The sequence below is a fragment of the Pleuronectes platessa genome, chromosome 6, assembly GCF_947347685.1.
Source record: "Pleuronectes platessa chromosome 6, fPlePla1.1, whole genome shotgun sequence".
NCBI classification, from domain to species: Eukaryota; Metazoa; Chordata; class Actinopteri; order Pleuronectiformes; family Pleuronectidae; genus Pleuronectes; species Pleuronectes platessa.
Window position 1 is genome coordinate 10,770,358 of NC_070631.1, and position 20,902 is coordinate 10,791,259.

At 38.9% G+C, this 20,902-nt stretch overlaps 2 protein-coding genes across 2 annotated transcripts; both read left to right on the forward strand.

Annotated features, from left to right (window-relative positions):
• The first annotated feature begins 6,194 nt into the window (after positions 1–6,194).
• LOC128441989 (cytochrome P450 3A40) lies at positions 6,195–12,546 on the forward strand. Its single transcript, XM_053424138.1, has 13 exons — positions 6,195–6,353; positions 8,204–8,297; positions 8,384–8,436; positions 8,535–8,634; positions 8,731–8,844; positions 8,947–9,035; positions 9,460–9,608; positions 9,700–9,827; positions 9,937–10,015; positions 10,295–10,455; positions 10,611–10,837; positions 11,497–11,659; positions 11,751–12,546. The coding sequence occupies exons 1-13, from the start codon at positions 6,283–6,285 to the stop codon at positions 11,844–11,846; spliced, it is 1,524 nt and encodes a 507-aa protein (XP_053280113.1). The 5' UTR covers positions 6,195–6,282; the 3' UTR covers positions 11,847–12,546.
• A 1,521-nt stretch (positions 12,547–14,067) lies between these two features.
• On the forward strand, positions 14,068–19,533 carry LOC128441993 (cytochrome P450 3A40). Its single transcript, XM_053424142.1, has 13 exons — positions 14,068–14,205; positions 15,465–15,558; positions 15,643–15,692; positions 15,790–15,889; positions 15,978–16,091; positions 16,196–16,284; positions 16,812–16,960; positions 17,052–17,179; positions 17,288–17,366; positions 18,123–18,283; positions 18,376–18,602; positions 18,867–19,029; positions 19,121–19,533. The coding sequence occupies exons 1-13, from the start codon at positions 14,135–14,137 to the stop codon at positions 19,214–19,216; spliced, it is 1,521 nt and encodes a 506-aa protein (XP_053280117.1). The 5' UTR covers positions 14,068–14,134; the 3' UTR covers positions 19,217–19,533.
• Positions 19,534–20,902: the final 1,369 nt, after the last annotated feature.

The window sequence follows — 20,902 nt, forward strand, 5'->3', positions numbered from 1 at the left end:
GAGAACACTGATTAGAGGGTGCGTGTCTCGCCATTTCATTTCATCAGCGGCCGTAGTGAAATTGATGGGGCCTCATATTATATAACCATTTAAAAAGCACGAAAACGTTGTGTGGAGGTGACCACTTACATTTTAACTTTCAGCAACTCCCTGCTCTCTGATGTGACCATCGCACATGTTACCCTGCACTGCCCTCTGCTGGTAGATGCACTCAAACCCAAGTCTCATGTGGATAGGATGAGAATGAAAATCAGTCATAAGAAAAAACTGTTTCAGGTTCACGCCGCGTGACTTCTGGCTGTACCTCTGTATTGATGATATCGATTTAAAAAGTGACTTTTCTTTCACGTTTAAGAACTACACACCCTCTCCACGCTGCTATTTCAACATCTCTCACTCACCTCCAGCATGTGACCAGACCTCTACCCAGCATGACTCACCGTGCACAGCTTACACACGCACGTCATTAACAGAGTCTTACACAAACACACCCACACACATAAATGCACAGACTCACTGCTCTGGAAGGTGACATTCACTCGGCCGTCTGCCAAATCACCAGGCGAGATAGGGTGGTCACAGCCAACTGTACAAAGGCACCGTTCACTTTGAGAGCCTCCTGGCAGCTGTGCTACAGCGACTATCTCATGTGTATGTTTGTGAGCGTGATGAAAAGTGTAATTAAGGTGTAGAAACTTTATAAGTCACCTTCCTTCCCTACACATGAATTGAAATGCAAAAGCCTGATAAGAATAGACTGATCGACAAGCACTTTAGATAAAGATGATGTGGCTGTTAAGTGGGTTTAGCTTATTTCATTTCAGTGTGTATGTGTGTATGTACAGTGCCTTGCATAAGTATTCACCCCCCTTGGACTTTTTCCCATTATGTACTGTTACTAACTGGAATTTAAATAGACTTAAATAAACTTTTTCCCGTTTGATCAACAAAACATGCATAGTACTTTGGAGGTGCAAAATAAATTTTATTGTGACACAAACAATAATGAGAACAAAAAAGTTGACATCTGTTGGGTGCATAAGTATTCACCCCCCTGTGTCAATACTTGGTAGAACCCCCTTTCGCTGCAATTACAGCTGCAAGTCTTTTGGGGTATGTCTCTACCAGCTTTGCACATCTAGAGATGGAAAGGTTTGTCCATTCTTCTTGGCAAAAAAGATGAAGCTCAGTCAGATTGGATGGAGACCGTCTGTGAACCGCAATCTTCAAGTCTTGCCATAGATTCTCTATTGGATTGAGGTCTGGGCTTTGACGGGGCCATTTTAAGACATTAACATTCTTTAATCCAAACCATTCCTTTGTAGCTCTGGCTGTATGTTTAGGGTCATTGTCCTGCTGGAAGATGAACCTCCGCCCCAGTCTCAAGTCTTTTGCAGACTGCATCAGATTTTCTTCAAGGATTTCCCTGTATTTGGCTCCATCCATCTTTCCCTCTATTCTGACCAGTTTCCCTGTACCTGCTGAAGAGAAGCATCCCCACAGCATGATGCTACCACCACCATGTTTCACTGTTGGGATGGTGTGCTCAGGGTGATGGGCAGTGTTGGGTTTTCGCCACACATAGCGTTTTGCATTGAGGCCAAAAAGTTCAATTTTGGTCTCATCTGACCAGAGCACCTTCTTCCACATGTTTGCTGTGTCTCCCACATGGCTTCTGGCAAACTCCAAACGGGATTTTTTATGGATCCCTTTCAACAATGGCTTTCTTCTTGCCACTCTTCCATAAAGGCCAGATTTGTGGAGTAGACGACTAATAGTTGTCCTGTGGACAGATTCTCCCACCTCAGCTGTGGATCTCTGCAACTCCTCCAGAGTAACCATGGGCCTCCTGGTTGCTTCTCTGATTAATTTTCTCCTTGTCCGACTCTTCAGTTTGGGTGGACGGCCTCCTCTTGGTAGGTTTGCGGTTGTGCCATATTCTTTCCATTTTCTTATGATGGATTTTATGGTGCTCAGAGAGATGTTCAAAGCTCTGGATATTTTTTTATAACCTAACCCTGCTTCATATTTCTCCACAACTTTATCCCTGACCTGTTTGGTGAGCTCCTTGGTCTTCATTATGCTGTTTGTTCAGTAATGATCTCCAACAAACTCTGAGTCCGTCACAGAACAGGTGTATTTATACTGAGATTAAATTGCAGACAGGTGGACCCTATTTACTAATTATGTGACTTGCAAATGTGACTTGTGAATGCAATTGGTCGCACCAGATCTTTGTTAGGGGTTTCACAGTAAAGGGGGTGAATACATATGCACTCAACACTTTTCAGATTTTTATTTGTAAATAATTGTGAAATCCATGTAATATTTCCCCCCACTTCCAAATGATGCACTATTTTGTGTTGGTCCATTACATAAACTCACGATGAAATAAATTTGAATCTGTGGTTATACCATGACAAAATGTAGAAAAGTCCAAAGGGGGTGAATACTTATGCAAGGCACTGTATGTGTGTGTGTGTATGTGGGTCCAAGTATTTTGTAGGGACCTAAATCTGTTTACACACTAACATTATGGGGACTAATGGGGACAAAAAGCAAGTCCTCATAACGTAAATGTTTAGAGTTTAAGGTGAAGACATAAGCTTAACGTTAGATAATCTTAGGGTTAGGCAGGGTTCGGGTAAGAGTCAGGGTTAGGCATACAGGAACCTTGGTTAGGGTTAGAGTAAGTCTTGAAAAAATCAGTGTTAGTCAATATAATGACTTACGACCTCAGCGAGCAGGCTGTTGCTGCGAGACATGGCCGAGGGGTTAGGTAAAGGAAAGGGTAAGTGTGTGTGTGTGTGTGTGTGTGTGTGAGAGAGAGAAAGAGACCGAGAGATCGAGAGAGGGGTTGACACAATCACTTTACTGTGGGTCTCAGGTTTGCTGTCAGATAGGCAGGTGTCTCTAATAAGGCCGAAAACCCTATGAGGCTCAGAGCTGACGCGAGGAGCCCAGACTCAATTAGCAGGTCAATTACCATTTCCCAGACAACATCTGGACGACACAGTGGCCACCAAGCTGCTATTTCACACCTCTTAATTCCCCCCCCCCCCCCCCCCCCCCCGCTCAGAATAGCAACAGAAACTATGTAATCGCGGCCTAATGACTCAGTTTTTACCCTTGTACCGAATGTTGAAGTGCATAAATCCTGTGCATAGGGAGGGACATAAAACAGTCAATTTATATCTATATAAATCAATAATTTGGTTAATCCAGTCCCACATTATATTCAGTCTTTCCACAGATTTTCGTTCAGACCTCATCATGAGGTTTTTATGTCCTTGACTTCTCTCACCATACTGCTGCTCGGATCACAGACATAAAAGACAAGCAATGAGACATGCAACCTTTACAACAATTATTATTTATTCTAAGCCGAGGAAAACTTCTCACGGCACAGTGGTATATCTAATGCTTTTTTTTTTTATATCTAAAGAGTAGGGCAAAGAGTGAGTGTCGGCACAAACTGACTGATCCGAAAGCTGATAGCAGCAATCACCGTATCCTGTAGAGGGCTAAAGATCAGTCGCTTTTATGGTCTAAGTAAACAGGGACAGAAAGGAGACCAAAGTTAAACACAATGTCACATGTTTTCTTAAACCACTAATCACTAAGGACTTGAGTCATTTGAGGAATAATGAGTATGACGTTTGCCTAAGCATGTGATTATGAGGAAATGAGACAATGCTGATAGGGCTGGGAAAAGTGGATGAAAGGGGAAATCCTCAGCAGAAACACAAAAGATGGAAGATTAATACTATAAAAAAAAATGAAATTAAGCAAAAAATGTAAAAGCACGGTGCAGGGTCTTAATGAATTAGAATCACAATAAATGATTTAAAGTCTAACGGCAGCTGCAGGAGGAATTAACTCCTGTATGTCTTTGTCCTACATTTGAGCCAACTGTATGGAAACACACTTAGACATAAAGAACAAGGGATGGCCAGGGTCTGCCAGGATTTCACAGAAATGTTCTGAGAGTTTTGTCCATTAAAGGTCATCAATGGTTGTGCCTGTAACTTTTACTGTACACTTCGACCATGTTTGCCTTGTAACTTACTGATTGAGGTTATGTGACACACACCAGCTGAAAAAGTTCCTATGCTGGTGAATCTTACTCCAATCAGCTCCCAACTTTTATTCTTACATAATGTTTGTGTCAAATTTGTACTGGTTTGACATTTGACTGCAGAAACAACTTAAATGTAAATTTTTGAATGGTAAATATTGAAATGTATTTCAGATCAACCATTGGGTGTGAAATCAAGGGAACTGATACTTTGGGGAAAACTAGAAACTGTGAAAACTGTAGATTTCATGCCTGTGAATATATGTTATTGGACTGTAGTGATAGTAGTGAAGAAATAGAACACAAGGAATAGAGGACATGAGGTCATAAGCCTCCACACTGTCTTGAGATCTGCAGCTGCAAGCACAAAAGCTTGCAACTGTTACAATATACCTAAAAATTGATAAATGAAACCCAGCTAACCAGAAAGGATAAAAATAGGGCTAGGGGGTTTTGTGGGGGTGCATAGGACTATACGGTCCCAGAGTTTCCAGGTCAGACTGAGCTTATAGTTGCAAAAATTGACTTGTTAATATAATAAACTTTCCCAAAACTTTTTTCCTAATTTCAGTTTAAATCAAATATATTTAAATCATAGTTGTTGTTAGGTAGTATATGATATTATTGATAGCAGATTCTCCATGAAAACAAGTGGAGTAAACCTATAAAATAGACTCCTCCTGCCCTTTGAAACGTGAATTCAGGGTCAAGCATGCTTGACGCAGGCTGCTGCCCACATTGAACCTGGTTCTGCCAGACGATCTCCAGTAAAGAGGGAGTTAATTTTCTCTGCACATTCGCCAAAGTGACTGCTTTTTTTAGGAACTGTTGGGTTTCCTCTATAACTTTTAAGGTCCCGAGAGATAATACAAATAAAATTGAATTGAATTCGATTGGATTAAATAGATCAGTGGTTCGAAATTTGGTATAGATACTTGCTATGATAAGATTCTTGGGCACGGTCAAAAAAGCAGGATGTAATTTCAACCAGTGGAGTCTAGCGATGTCTGGCTTGTGACTTATTTAATGTATAGACATCATGTGACTTCAAGGAGGTGATGTCACAGAGGGTTCGGTGAAAGTGTCAATCAGAAGCTCCTCCTTGAAATTGCATGCCAAGGTCGGTGACGTAAGATTCTGATAAGATTAGTGTTAAGGGTATAAATCTGTCATAAATTAGACAATGTTCTTTATCGTTATCAAATTAGGTTTGTTTATGCATTGAGTTGTTTAAAATGGGTTTTGTAAAATACAGTGTGCACAGAAACGTGTCTGTCCTATGGTCTACAGCCATTTGTTTCATTAGAACATGTGGAGAAGACGATGGGATGATCAGTGTTTATCTGACTCTCACCTGCAAGGAAAGTTCCCTGAGTCTCCCCAATAGAATAGTGATTTAATGAATTAATAAATAGGTTAGTTATTTTTATTACTGTTGAATTTGAATTGATATTATAATTTTTTGAATGAATATTATAGCTTCTTGATTTAAGATTAAGGGTTCTCTATGAAAGAAATATGACTTTTACATGTTCATGTGAATTAATGACATTTTTATGAATAATACATATTTTCTTATTCAGCTTTCTAAAAAAATGTCATAATGTTCACAAGCCGAATACAAGTGTCCCAGATTACATAGTGACCTGTCCCAGATTATCAAACTCAGGTACATTTTATTTTGTGGCACAAAGATCACTAATAGCTTTGTCATGCTCCTCTAATTATGATGTTCTTTCTTTGGGATAATTCACCCAAAAATGAGAATTCAGTATTAGTCCCCTCATTACTATGCCGATTGAGGGGTGGGTGAAGTGTCCACAAAACACTTCAAGAGTTCAAGGGTTAAACAGCGTTACAGCCAAATCCAATCCAATTGAAGTAAATGGCGATGGCCATGTTGATGGCCTAAATGTCCTCTGCTTACTGATATATATATATACTGTATACTATACTATACTATATATAGTGGAGAGTAGATAATGTATGAATTTTCGTTTTTTGGGTGAACTATCTCTTTAGGTGGGAGAAAGGTGCAGTGTATTGATCAGTTGACCTGGACTGAATCACCACGCACTGATGGTGACGATAAGAAGTTACGCAACATGTTTTTAACCGTGGCACCGCCTCTGTGCAGCTCACACACTTCAACCCAGAGAAGCGGTGACGGAGCGCAGAGCCCAGGGCGCACAGCAGGACGCACCATGGGTTACTTTCCGGACTTTTCCATCGAAACCTGGACGTTGATAGTGTTTGTCATCACTCTCATCGCAGTGTGAGTATGATTTTGTTGGTGTGTGTGTCTTCCAGATCTGAACAGTTTCCCAAACAAAAGTGAACAATTCTGCACAAATGCGGAAACACGCAATCTGGCTGTTTCCTTTCCTTACAGCTCTTTGTAGGAGGCTGTGTGGCAGATTCTAGTTTCTTGTTTCGGCGCACTATTTATCTGACGTTTAATTCGAGGTTGTGAGTCCACGTGTGAAAACTGTAGCGTTTGAGTCCGTTTTTTTTAAAACTTTTTCATTAGAACAAGTACCTTGACAGTGAGTCTCACACAGCATGTCATACAATATTACAAGTGAAGACAAAATAAAAAGAGAACACAAATGGCAGAAGAGTTATCCCAATAGGTTCACATAGTTTCACATCCAGTCCAGCTTATCCAGTAAAATGTCAACAGAATATTCATTTTAACAGATACGTTATCACAGGTGTCCACTTTGCAAAGTAAATGTCCATCCGGAGTCTTAGGCTTGCAGTTAAACTTTCCATGCAATTCAAGGCCTGGAGCCTCTGGGCCCACTGGTCCACGGTAGGTGGGGCTTTAGCCAATTTACTGTGATAATTTTGTGGGCAATTAGCATCATAACTCTGATCATATACAATTAATTTTTCCTTAGCCCCCTTGAAGGTGTAGTTCCCAAAATCAGCTGTTGTAGGTCAAGTTCAAGATCTCACGTACCTCCCCCTTCACCCCCTCCCAGAACTTCTGCAATTTAGGGCAATCCCAGAAAATGTGGGAAAAGTCGCAAATTATACCACAACCTCTCCAGCAGAGAGGGGAATACTAGTCCGTAACATTTAAAGTGGAAAACAGGGCAAAACTGTCATTGTGGTTATCCGTAGCTGAAGACACTGATTCAAGGCTGCTTATTATCAGAAAAACAAAATAAATGATTATTTAATTTTAAGGCTTTATACGCTTAATTCTTTATTGTCACATAATAATAATAATAATAATAATAATAATCCTCCACAAATCACACTTTGCCTCATAGGGCTTAACAAGTTGCAACATCATCAACAAGAGTGTGGAAAAACGACAAGAGTGACGAATCCCTCTCACAGGACGGACAGAAGTTCAATAGAAGTCATCAAAACAAGAAAATTTAAACATTTTATTAGAAAAGACTGCATCTAGAATTAATAAAGAGGTATATTTTGGTTGTATATGTGAGTAGGTATATTTTAATTGTAAGCAATCTAGCTATAATCATAATCCACAATCAGCTCCCGCCATGATCCATGATCCACCATAATGGTCATGATCCAGGATCACGATAATAATTTATTTAGAAAGCATCTTTCAAAACACAAGTCACACAATAAGAACCAGTTCAAACAATAAAAAACATTTTATTGGTCTCGCCCATTTTCACAAATCACAATTAGCCCGTTTGCAGATAGAGAAATGCAGCTGATGACAGAAAAGTAAACTGAAACTTCGGAGTATCAAGTACTGGGTTTTGACTGATAAACCCATCAAAGAACACAGATACTATAATGTTATCAAATAGACATGACAGTCACATGAAGTCATGATTCATGTTGTTTGATAGTAAGGTGCAATAAGTAAGTAAACAGACAACTTGTTTTTCTCACATTTTTCATTTAAAAATAGAACAAGAGAAAAAAGTCGATGCACGAAAAACTTAATTTGAATTGTTCATATTGAAAACTTTATTACATTTTTTTATTACCTTCCATACATGAAATGCAGCTGAAAGAGCTTTACAACAGTGAATTCACATAAAAGACAAAGATATTCAATGAACATAAAAACAATTGTAAACTTTTTGATAATGGACGTGGTCTCAGTTTCCTCCTTTTTTTAATCCCCAGTTATGGATATGCTCCATATGGTGTTTTTAAGAAGTTAGGCATCCGTGGACCCAAACCTTTGCCCTTCATTGGGACATTTTTGGAGTACAGGAAGGTGAGACAAGTTTCCAGTGATCTAAGCTGACACTCTGCTGATGATGGTTTTGACACTTTTGATTCCTCTGTCACTCGTCTCCACAGGGCGTCCACAATGTTGACACGGACTGCTTTAATAAATATGGCAGGATGTGGGGGTAAGTGTTTGATATGAATTAAGGATACATACTACATGTCTCATGCGATTTCCCAACCTGTATTCGACTCACTTCAATATCTGCTGTTGCATTAAAAGGCTTTACGATGGCAGACAGCCTCTCTTGGCTATAATGGACACAGCGATGATCAAAACAGTCTTGGTTAAGGAGTGTTATTCTGTCTTCACCAACAGACGGGTAAGGAAAAGCAACACGGGGGGGGGGGGGGGACATTTGGTTAATTTAATTTGAACTAAATGTAATGACGGTGTCCTCTGTGGGTGTGTGGTTCAGGATATTGGCTTGAACGGACCCTTAAGTGATGCTATATCAATAGTAGAAGATGAGCAATGGAAGAGGATCCGCAGTGTGCTCTCTCCGTCATTCACCAGTGGCCGACTGAAAGAGGTTAAAAATACTAACTTTTTTCAGTTTATTCGCATATTCACACTAAAACTGGTTGATGTCTATTTGCAAATACTTGACAATTTTTTTTTTTCTTTTGTGCAGATGTACACAATAATGTTTAAACACTCGACTAACCTGATCGAGAGTCTTCACAAGAAAGTCGGGGCGGATGAAGTCATTGAAGTTAAAGAGTGAGTAATGTTAAGCTGCTTTCAGACATGCACTGACTCCCCTGCATTCTCCAGAGGGGATGTATGTGTGAACACAAATGTTCGGCCTCAAGACTTTTTTTACAGAGAAATGAGAAATAATAAATCTTATGATAAAAGAACGTAGAAGACACTGGTGAAAAGGTCAAGAGAGCTTTTGGTGATCAGGGCCAATGCTGGTGTCAGTGTGCTGTAAACAGGAACACGTGATCTCCACAGCAGAAATAATACATGGTATGTCCTGCCTCTGCCTGCATCTGCATCACGGACTCAACTCTCAGGACATCCTCCAGAGGTTGCATCTGAAAACTGCTTCAGTCTTTGTGATTTCCCATTTGTTTACTTTTTCTTACTCAAGGATTATAGGTATTACTGTACTCAATTGGAATTACTACCTTTTTTACAGAGTATTTGGACCGTACAGTATGGATGTTGTGACCAGCACTGCTTTCAGCGTGGACATTGATTCCATCAATCATCCCTCTGATCCGTTTGTAACAAACATCAAGAAAATGGTCAAGTTCAACTTCCTGGACCCTTTTGTTGTGCTTATCAGTATGTTGAACATTATTCTGTCACTAAAATATCTATTTTGTCGTCTTTCTTTGACATTCAAATTAACTGTATCTCTTCTTATTCCTTTCAGTTCTGTTTCCATTCTTGGGACCAGTCTTTGATAAGATGGATGTGTCATTCTTCCCAACTGAAGTTTCCAAGTTCTTCTACAGCTTCCTGCAGATGATAAAATCCGATCGGAAGAAGGCTGACCACAAAGTAATTCATTGCCGCTACAATGGATTTAATTGTGAAGTTTAATTTTTTTTTTATTTTGTTTTGTGTAAGATTCCCCTTGAACAACAACTGTGTGTTTTTTGTCTGGCAGAACCGAGTGGACTTCATGCAGCTGATGGTAGACTCTCAGGTTTCAGAGAACAATAAAAACGACAGCAGTTTGCAAAAAGGTAGAGAAAGAAACTGGATGGACCCATTTAAGTTTATAGTTTTCTCTAGAGTCATACCTTAAGCTTATTTTAGTATATTTTACATGTTTCTGATTTCGTTTGAACCATCTATCTCTGTGATGACATCAATACCCGACTCCCTGCTATTATTTCCAAAGCAAATCTTTTCAGATTCTTTACAGACGACAGTGTTGCCCACAAGTCTATAAGTATAGTCATTATAGTAACAATACAATAGTGGAATTATGTTGTGTGTGTGTGTGTGTGTGTGTGTTGCAGGGCTGACTGATCATGAAATCCTGTCTCAGGCCATGATATTCATCTTTGCTGGCTATGAAACCACAAGCAGCACACTTGGCTTTATATCCTACCTCCTGGCAACCCACCCTCACATCCAAAAGATCTTGCAAAAGGAGATTGATGAAACCTTCCCAGAAAAGGTATCTATAATCTGTAATGAATTATCAATCAATCTAATTTTATTTGTATAGCCCATATTCACAAATCACAATTTGTCTCATAGGGCTTTATCAATGAATTAGCAACTGGTTCTGTGCTACCAACTTATTACAACTTTAAAATCCACTTCCTTTAGTGTGCGCCCACCTATGAAGCCGTGATGCAGATGGAATACCTGGACATGGTGGTGAATGAGTCAATGAGGCTGTACCCTATTGCCAATCGATTGGAGAGAATGACGAAGGCCTCAGTTGAAGTGAACGGTGTGACCGTTCCTAAGGGAGTTGTCGTTATGGTACCAATTTACGCTCTGCACCGGGACCCTGCTTTGTGGCCTGAACCTGAGGCCTTCAAACCTGAAAGGTACTGGGCTAGATTAGGTGCAGGTTAAATTTAGATTTAATCCAAAATTAGTCTTTCGACTAAACTTCCCGATATTTGTATAGTTGCTTGTCTGTATATCTGTGATACAGACGATTCATCCAGGGTGTCAATGTATCTCCCGTCATGTCCAGACCCCCACTTTCAAAGGATGGAAGGATAGATTTTATTAGACAGTTTACTTAATCCCCAGAAACTTAATTTGCGACCAAAAACAGACAACACACAATAAACATTACATTCACAGTACATTTCACAATAATGAAAACAACATAAAGAGCCATTTGAGAAATCATTATCAACTGACAGTTGCCATAGGTCCAGCCCAAAACTGAAAAGTGCATAAAAAATCTGACTTTTGGTGTAATAAAAAAACCTTCTTTGTGGTTCAGTAGAAACACTGAGGCATCACTAGTCGATCACTGAATGAGTTAGTTAAGAACACTGTGTCAGGTATGACCTTCAAAGTACAGGACTGTTTGAGGCTTGGTCCTGGTTTTCTTTTCTAAGGGCACCTCAAGTGAGAGTGGAGTAAGGCCAATCACTGAGCCGTTCTTTTTAATCATCTCATTGATCTGCTATAAATGAGAAAAGTGGTATAGATGAGGCAACTTACTGATAATTGTTCATGTGTTTTTCAGGTTCAGCAAAGAGAACAAAGGCAACATCGACCCCTATGCCTTCCTGCCCTTTGGAGCAGGACCAAGGAACTGTATTGGAATGCGATTTGCTCTCTTGGCGATGAAGCTGTCCTTAGTCATGATCCTTCAGAACTTTAGCTTTGTCACCTGCAAGGAGACCCAGGTGAGAACACTGGTTTTTATTAATTGTGGTCGATAAAATTAGGATGTGATCTTTGGTATAGCCTAATTTCTGATACATATTGTTTTCCTAGATTCCGATGGAGCTCGGAGTGGATGGTTTTACCACGCCTGCGGTGCCCATCAAACTGAAACTCGAGCCCAGAGCCAGTGATTCTTCTTCAATCTAACTCTGATTATGTGGCAGTAACCTGGCAGCTCTCACGCTAACCTGCTTCACTATCAAGTCAAAAGTTTATGTTCCGCTTTTAGAAAAAAAACAAACATAAACAGTATATTCTTCACAATTCACTCATCTAAAGACATTATAGAGTACCATACAATATAAAGCACCATATAAATTTCAGCATATGGTATGGTTAATTTTTTTCGATTTATAGGAATGTATAGAAAACGTATATAGATGTATAGAATGTATATTGATGAGATCTTACAGATTTCCATTTGCTGTCATTGTTGTCAAGTGTGACACTGATAAGATGAATGGTTTCTGAGATAAAGGTTCCACAGACAGACAGAGAGAGAGACAGACAGATGTTGTGGCAATTAGTAGGTATGCTGCTACATTGACGTGTAAATTAGCTTGAACAACATGAATGCAACAATCCATTACAAGAAATGTTAATAGTTCCTCAATCAAATGAATGCACAACCTGCAACACTGCCATTTGAAACCATGGGGGCCACACAGTGGGATTCAGGGACATTGCTCTTGAGTGACAATTTCCTTGGTGTGGGCATCCCTGGAATGAAGGAATGACTTTCCATGGACACTGATTTTGAGATATCAGGTGACACACAGAGAGTTTTGCCCTGACATCCAGCAGCTCAAACACACAAATATGTAACTAAACTAACTGTGATAACAAATTGTGTGTGTGTGTTTCCTTGCAGTTGCTACATAGTGAGGACCGGCTTTAGTTTTTAAGCAACAGAGTGAGGGAAGTGAGGACATTTGGCCGGTCCTAACTTTGTTTGCCTCTATAAAGCCTCCTAATCTTAAATAGACGATATTCTCTGAGTTTTAGAAAGGGTCCTCAGTTTGGGTCTTAAGTGCATTTTTTCCCTAAAACTTTCACACACTTTTTGTTTACTGACCCCGTGCCCTAGAGGTGTTCTTCGGTACTGCACCAGAATTATCTACAAGGTGCTAAATCTGTAGGCCAATCCTGTGCTACTGTACAAAGAGGAATAAACAGACATTAGATTAACAGTTTGTACTGGACATTTGCAATTCTTATTTTCGATAAAACTTAATTGTTACTCAATAGATATTTATAGTATTTGTCTCTGAAATATGAGGTTCTGATCAATATTCATGGTGGTGTAAATAGTATTCAACTTACAATTTATTTAATATTGTGTAATATTATAGAAATGTATGTATTAAGAAAAAGAATATTATATATATATATATATATATATATATATATATATATATATATATATATATATATATAAGATCATATATACATATAAGATCCCTGGAAAGCATTGATAAATTATCATAATATTAAATATGTATTTACTTAATAATCTACTGTGTTTTTGAAACAGTCATTACAAGGCCATATGCTTTTACAAATGCCTGTCAAATTTGATAGTGAATATATTTAATTTCACATGGTCATGCTGTCCGAAGCAAAATTATTAGTCAATTATTAGCAAAATATTTGTTCTATAAACATATATCAGAAGACATATTAATCTGATTGTTAGAAAATTCAATTTTTTTAAATTATTTTAATAGGACTAATTATAATTATACTGACAGATAAAAAAAGGTTTTAAAATGTTTATGTACTTAACTTTAGAGATTAATTAAAATATTTGAATTTACACCTGATCAATTATACTGTAATGTAATGTAATGTACCAAATATTTTAAAGCAAAAAAATGACCACAAGCTGTGGCCCTGTAGCCCTGTGGAGCCAGTGAGTCCACAGAGTTAGGGGGATCGTTAATGACGAAGGTCGAGATTGAGCCGTCGATCACGTACGACTGGTTGGCTACTACTGGTCTAAAGACATTAACATGGTGTAAATGACCTTCTTTCGAGTCGAATTTGAATTTAATTGCTTACGGACACTTGCCTGACACCACAGGAACAGTATGGAGGCATTTTCTGTTTTAGTTTTTTGCTGTTTTTTTACGTTTAAAGAATTAGTCAGCATTTACTTCAATTATATTGGATTTGGCTGAAACACTTTTTACCCCTAGAACTCCTGAAGTGTTTTGTGGACTCAAAAACTTCACCAACTCGGCATAGTGGTGAGTTGGAGAAATATGCAGTTTATTGTTCAGTTGACCTGGACTGGGCTGGCATGCACTGATGGTGATGATAAGAAGTTACGCAACATGTTTTTAACCGTGGCACCGCCTCTCTGCAGCTTATACACCTCAACCGAGAGAAGCAGTGACAGAACTCAGAGCTCAGGGTGCACAGCAGAACGCACCATGGGCTACTTTCCGGACTTTTCCATCGTAACCTGGACGTTGATAGTGTTTGTCATCACTCTCATCGCAGTGTGAGTATGATTCTGTTTGTGTGTGTCTCCTCCAGATCTGCACAGTTTCCCAAACAAAAGAGAACAATTTCCCTGTTTTCCTTTTCTTACCTCCTTTTATAGGAGGCTGTGTGACAGTTCCTAGTTTCTTGTTTCCGCAAACTATTTATCAGACGTGGAAAACAGGGCAACACTGTCAATGTTGTTTTCATAGCTGAAAACACTGTTTCAAGGCTAATTATTATCAAAAAACAAAATAAACCAATATATTCTAAGGCTCAGTCTTTATTGTCAAATAATAATAATAATAATAATAATAATCCATATAAACAAATACAAAAAAAAACACAACCCTGGAGATTTGTCAGTGCATGAAGGCACACGTGATGATTTGACTGGACTAAAGGTAGCTTACAGTTAAAGATTTACAGATGAATGTTATGTGTCCCAATTAAAAAAACTCTAGGGTCTAAAATGGATTCTAATATCAGACTATAAATATGTTGAATTGTCTGTTCACAAAAGTGTTTTATTTTATTCTAGTTTATGATCAATTGTTTGTACCAATAACAATGGTAAAAGTAAATATTGTAAATAACAATAGCGATTTTTTTCTCTCAATTGCAATGCTGGATTGAAAACATCCATACAGATTCAGCCATTGTATTGTAAAGCGCCTTAAAGGTGGCTGTTAAAATTAAAATATTTATATATTTATATAATTAAACAGCATGCTATAGACAGCATATAAAGATGAACAATGTCTCTCCACTTCCTCCCTTTGTGCAAATTATCCCTGATGCTGTAAATCACAGCCAGAGTCTTGTGCTCAACCAATCCCTAGTGAGTCTCAGCTGTCAATCATGATGTTTCTCCACGTCGTCATGCATCAAAATACTTAATTCAAACAAAATTTACAAAATGAACACTTGGACACGCATCAGTGTGGTAAGAACTATTCTGCATGTCTTATCGTACCAGTAGGCCGTGGGGTTTATGACCTGTATTTCAGGCAGCAACCGGCTGGTGATCATCATCATGTTGTTTGATAGTAGGGTGCAAGAAGTAAGTAAAACTAAACTTTATTTAAATTGTACCTTTCATACATGAAATGCAGCTGAAAGTGGTTTACAACTGTTAAGTTATATAAAAGGAATAAATATATTAAACGAACATAAAAACAATTGGAAACTTTTAATAATATGTTTAAATAATATATATACACATATGACTTCATTAATAATGGATTTTTCTCACTTTCCTGCTTTTTTAATCCCCAGGTATGGATATGCTCCATATGGCGTTTTTAAGAAGTTAGGCATCCGTGGACCCAAACCTTTGCCCTTCATTGGGACATTTTTGGGGTACAGGAAGGTGAGACACATTTCGAGTGATCTAAGCTGACACTGCTGATGATGGTTTTGACTCTTTTGATTCCTCTGTCACTCGTCTCCACAGGGCCTCAATTTTGACATGGGCTGCTTTAAGAAATATGGCAGGATTTGGGGGTAAGTGTTTGATATGAATTAAGAATACATCCTCCATTCTCATGCAATGTCCCACGTTGTATTCGACTCACTTCAATATCTGCTGTTACATTACAAGGTTTTACGATGGCAGACAACCTCTCTTGGCTATAATGGATACAGCCATGATCAAAACAGTCTTGGTTAAGGAGTGTTATTCTGTCTTCACCAATAGACGGGTAAGGAAAAGCAACACTGGGGGGGGGGCTCAAGACTAATAATTGAACTAAATGTAATGACAGTGTCCTCTGTGGCCGTTTTATTTAGGATTTGGGCCTAAACGGACCATTACGTGATGCTGTATCAATGGTAAAAGATGAGAAATGGAAGAGAATTCGCAATGTGCTCTCGCCATCATTCACCAGTGGCCGACTGAAAGAGGTACAAAATGTGTACAGTTTTTTAGCATTATTCACATATTCACACTAAAAGTGGTTGATGTCTAAATGCTAGAATTGGAATATTCATTGTTTTCTTTTTGGCAGATGTACACAATAATGTTTAAACACTCGACTAACCTGATCGAGAGTCTTCACAAGAAAGTCGGGGCGGATGAAGTCATTGACGTTAAAGAGTGAGTAATGTTAAGCTGCTTTTAGACATGCACTGACTCCCCTGCATTCTCCAGAGGGGATGTACTGTATGTGTGAACACAAATGTCCGACCTCCAGGTTTTGTGGACTTGGGTTTAAGTCCTCAGAAAGTCTGGAGGAGCGGTTCTGAGAACTCTTCGTGGAGTGGGGGGGTTAATGACATATCGTACACGGTACAAAATTAAAAAGATAAAAATAAATCCAATGTCTTATGATAAAAGAACGTAGAAGACACTGGTGAATAGATCAAGAGAGATTTTGGTGATCAGGGCCGATGCTGGTGTCAGTGTGCTGTAAACCGAAACACGTAATTGCCACAGCAGAATGAATACATATTATATCTTGCATCACAGACCCAACTCTCAGGATATCCTCCAAAGGTTGTGTCTGAAAACTGCTTTACTCTTTGTGACGAGATTGATTATTATTTTCCCATTTGTTTAACTTTTTCTTACTCAAGGATTATATGTATTACTGTACTCAATTTGAATTACGTGCCTTTTTACAGAGTTTTTGGACCGTACAGTATGGATGTTGTGACCAGCACTGCTTTCAGCGTGGACATTGATTCCATCAATCATCCCTCTGATCCATTTGTAAAAAACATCAAGAAAATGGTCAAGTTCGATTTCGTGATACCTCTTGTTGTGCTTATCAGTATGTTGAACATTATTCTGTCACCAGAATATCTATTTTGTCGTCTTTCTTTGACATTCAAATTAACTGTATCTCTTCTTATTCCTTTCAGTTCTGTTTCCATTCTTGATACCAGTCCTTGATAAGATGGACGTAGCATTCTTCCCAACTGAAGTTTCCAAGTTCTTCTACAGCTTCCTGCAGATGATAAAATCCGATCGGAAGAAGGCTGACCACAAAGTAATTCATTGCCGCTACAATGGATTTAATTGTGAAGTTTAATTTTTTTTTTATTTTGGTTTGTGTAAGATTCCCCTTGAACAACAACTGTGTGTTTTTGTCTGGCAGAACCGAGTGGACTTCATGCAGCTGATGGTGGACTCTCAGGTTTCAGAGAACAATAAAAACGACAGCAGTTTGCAAAAAGGTAGAGAAAGAAACTGGAGGAACACATTTAAGTTCATAGTTGTATCTATAGTCATACCTTAAGCTTATTTTAGTATATTTTACATGTAAACAAAGAATGTGGTCAAAGATATCAATGTTCACACTGTGTTTCATTGTGCATAGTTGTTGAACTATATGCTGTCTACTACTGACAAGTAAAACTGGAAGTTTGGAGGCGACTAGAGATGACTCCAAACTTCTTCTTTTTCATTAGGTTTATTGGCCTACCAAAAATCAATGTGCATTAATCACATCAACTGTTGTACTTCTCTGCCTCTTTGCTTCCCCTCCCTCTAGGTGGGGTATTATCTTACAAATATTTTCATATGATTGCCATCTCTGCTGTTTAGAGCCTCAAGTTCAAACAAAGAATCAGACAATATTAAGAAGCATCCAACGGGGGTTGCATTGTTCTCGAAAGGCTGAACCCAGCATAAACTTGGTAGATACCGCTTTCACTTTGCGTTATTATGTGACATACAATACTCAGCAGGTAGGCATAACTCCGCTTATAACCAGCTCTCACAACCTCACACACACACGCACAGACACACACACACACACACATACACACACACACACACACACACACACAGACACACACTCACAATGAATATCATCCATTGCCAAGCAAACATTTTCTGAGCCTTAATACCACAATGATGGCCACCAGTCCATAGGGTTTTTTATAATAGTCCCAATACAACAGTTGCATTATGTTGTGTGTGTGTTGCAGGGCTGACTGATAATGAAATCTTGGCACAGGCCATGTTTTTCATCTTTGCTGGCTATGAAACCACCACCAGCACACTTGGCTTTATATCCTACAACCTGGCAACCCACCCTCACATCCAAAAGACCCTGCAAAAAGAAATTGATGAAACCTTCCCAGAAAAGGTTACTTTACTTTTTTTTTTAAATAACTATAATTAATTAGTAAGTGTTTCTGTGATACCAACTCATTTCAACTTTAAATTGACTTCCTTTAGTGTGCGCCCACCTATGAAGGCCTGATGCAGATGGAATACCTGGACATGGTGGTGAATGAATCAATGAGGCTGTATCCTATTGCCAGTCGATTGGAGAGAATGACGAAGGCCTCAGTTGAAGTGAACGGTGTGACCGTTCCTAAGGGAGTTGTTGTCGTGGTACCAATTCACACTCTGCACCGGGACCCTGCTTTGTGGCCTGAGCCTGAGGTCTTCAAACCTGAAAGGTACTGTACTGGTTTAATGGCAGGTTAAATTCAGAGTGTTAAATTCACAGCCTTCTTTAAGAAATCTGACGGGTGGGAATAAAAAACCTTCAATGGACAGGACTGTTTGAGGCTTGTCCTTGTCCTCTTTTCTAAGGGGACCTCAAGTGAGAGTGGAGTAAGGCCAATCACTGAACTGGCCATTTTAATCATCTTATTGATCTTGTGTAAATGAGGAAAGTATAGATGAGGCAACTTACTGATATTTGTTCATGTTTTTTTCAGGTTCAGCAAAGAGAACAAAGGCAACATCGACCCCTATGCCTTCCTGCCCTTTGGAGCAGGACCAAGGAACTGTATTGGAATGCGATTTGCTCTATTGGCGATGAAGCTGGCCTTAGTCATGGTCCTTCAGAATTTTAGCTTTGTCACCTGCAAAGAGACACAGGTGAGAAGACTGGTTGTTATTAAGTTTGGTCGTTTGAATTAGGATGTGAGCTTTGATATAGCCTCATTTCTGATACATATTGTTTTCGTAGATTCCGATGGAGCTGGGATTGGCTGCTTTAACGATTCCTGCGGTGCCGATCAAACTGAAACTCGAGCCCAGAGCCACTGATTCTTCTTCGATCTAACTCTGATTATGTAGTAGTAACCTGGCAGCTCTCACTCTAACATGCTTCACTACCAAGTCAACAGTTTATGTTCAGCTTTTAGAAAAAATAACATAAACAGTAGATTATTATTCTTCAGTTATAAGGTTGTCTGTAGTTCAAGTTCGCGAATCACTCATCTAAAGACATGTTTTAGTACCATAATATAGTATGTTTTTCCGATTTATAGAGATGTATAGAAAACGTATATAAATGTATACAATGTCTATTGATGAAATCTTACAGATCCCTTGAAAGCATTGATAAATGATCATAATATTAAATGTGTACAATATTTACTTATTGATCTCATGTGTGTTTGAAACTACAAGTCACTACAAGGCATATGGTTTTACAGGTGTCCATGAAAATGCTTGTCAAATTTGATACCGCAGAAGCAATGTTTTGGGGGATATACTTACAGTATTCCTATAGATATATATGAGGAAATATATTTATCAAATTAATTGTTTTTACAGGACTAATTATAACTCCACTGACAGATGTAAAAAGGATAAGCAATGTTTATGTAGTTAACTTTATTGATGCATTAATTAATTTTACATGTTGCTACACCTGAAAAATTTAACTAATGTTATCTACCAAATACCTATATTATATTTAATGTTTATATTTACTATATCATGCCCATGGCTATGGGACCCACAACAAGTTTTCATTAGCGATACTCAGTTAGCCTCACAATACCACAAACACCTACTTTCTTAGCTCTGTTGAATGTTCATCCTCATGACATAATCAAAAACACATGCTTACCTTTATGCAGCCCACAAAACCTCCATGTCGGCCTTGTCTCGGTTAACATCTTTGCTACAATAATCACCAGTGTGACTGTTGATGCTCCAAACATCTTCAGTTTGCTCTGAGCCCAATTGAGACTGACTCTGTGTCACTCCCTCTCCGTCTCCTCTAAAGGGGAGGAGGTGAAAGGAGACACTCAGAGACAGACCCAACAAGATAGTGAGAGGACAAAAGAGGCACGGCAGGGTCAGAAAGACACAGATACATTAAAAGACAACCAGAGTGTACCAGCTGTCAAAGAAAGGACAAGCAGCAGACTGTGGATTCAAACACTGCAGACAGAGCAGCAGGGGACACAGTGAGGGACAATGATGAAGACCTGATGGTGGAGAATTTTTTTTAAAGTCCTTGTTCTCAAAAGAAAACAGCTGAGCAACATTAGTGTCTCTCATGCTAAGAAAGGACCAACAAGCAGGACCAGGGAGAAGCAGCAGGAGAAACAGCCAGAGTCCAGCATGGAAGAAGAGGAGGTGGAGGAGGAGGACTGTGCTGAAGATAACCAGCCTCTCACCGACTGCTCATTCGCAGCAGGACAAACCTTAAGAAGTGCAACAGATTCAAAAAGTTCCTGCATTATATTTAAAAACATGAACAAAATCAAAGTTGAAGATTGTAGGTTATACTGACGAGCAAATTTATAGACTTTAATAGGTTATATTTTAATAAATGAATACGCTCCCAACGCAGGACCTGACAAAAATAATTATTTTCATTAGTGTAGGAGCCATTTTTTATGTTGTGTAGGTATTTACTTAGGGTGCAGTATTGTTTCTGTTCCTTTCTTTTACCCCAGAATCTGCCCCAGCTGTTAGAGATCAGGAGAGCTGATTAGTTTGAGTTGAGTGG

Coding starts and splice junctions, on each gene's coding strand:
- LOC128441993 (XM_053424142.1), top strand. CDS start 14,135: ATGGGCTACTTTCCGGACTTTTCCATCGTAACCTGGACGTTGATAGTG. Junction 16,092..16,195: donor CCAGTGGCCGACTGAAAGAG/GTACAAAATGTG, acceptor TCTTTTTGGCAG/ATGTACACAATAATGTTTAA. Junction 18,284..18,375: donor ATGAAACCTTCCCAGAAAAG/GTTACTTTACTT, acceptor GACTTCCTTTAG/TGTGCGCCCACCTATGAAGG.
- LOC128441989 (XM_053424138.1), top strand. CDS start 6,283: ATGGGTTACTTTCCGGACTTTTCCATCGAAACCTGGACGTTGATAGTG. Junction 8,845..8,946: donor CCAGTGGCCGACTGAAAGAG/GTTAAAAATACT, acceptor TCTTTTGTGCAG/ATGTACACAATAATGTTTAA. Junction 10,456..10,610: donor ATGAAACCTTCCCAGAAAAG/GTATCTATAATC, acceptor CACTTCCTTTAG/TGTGCGCCCACCTATGAAGC.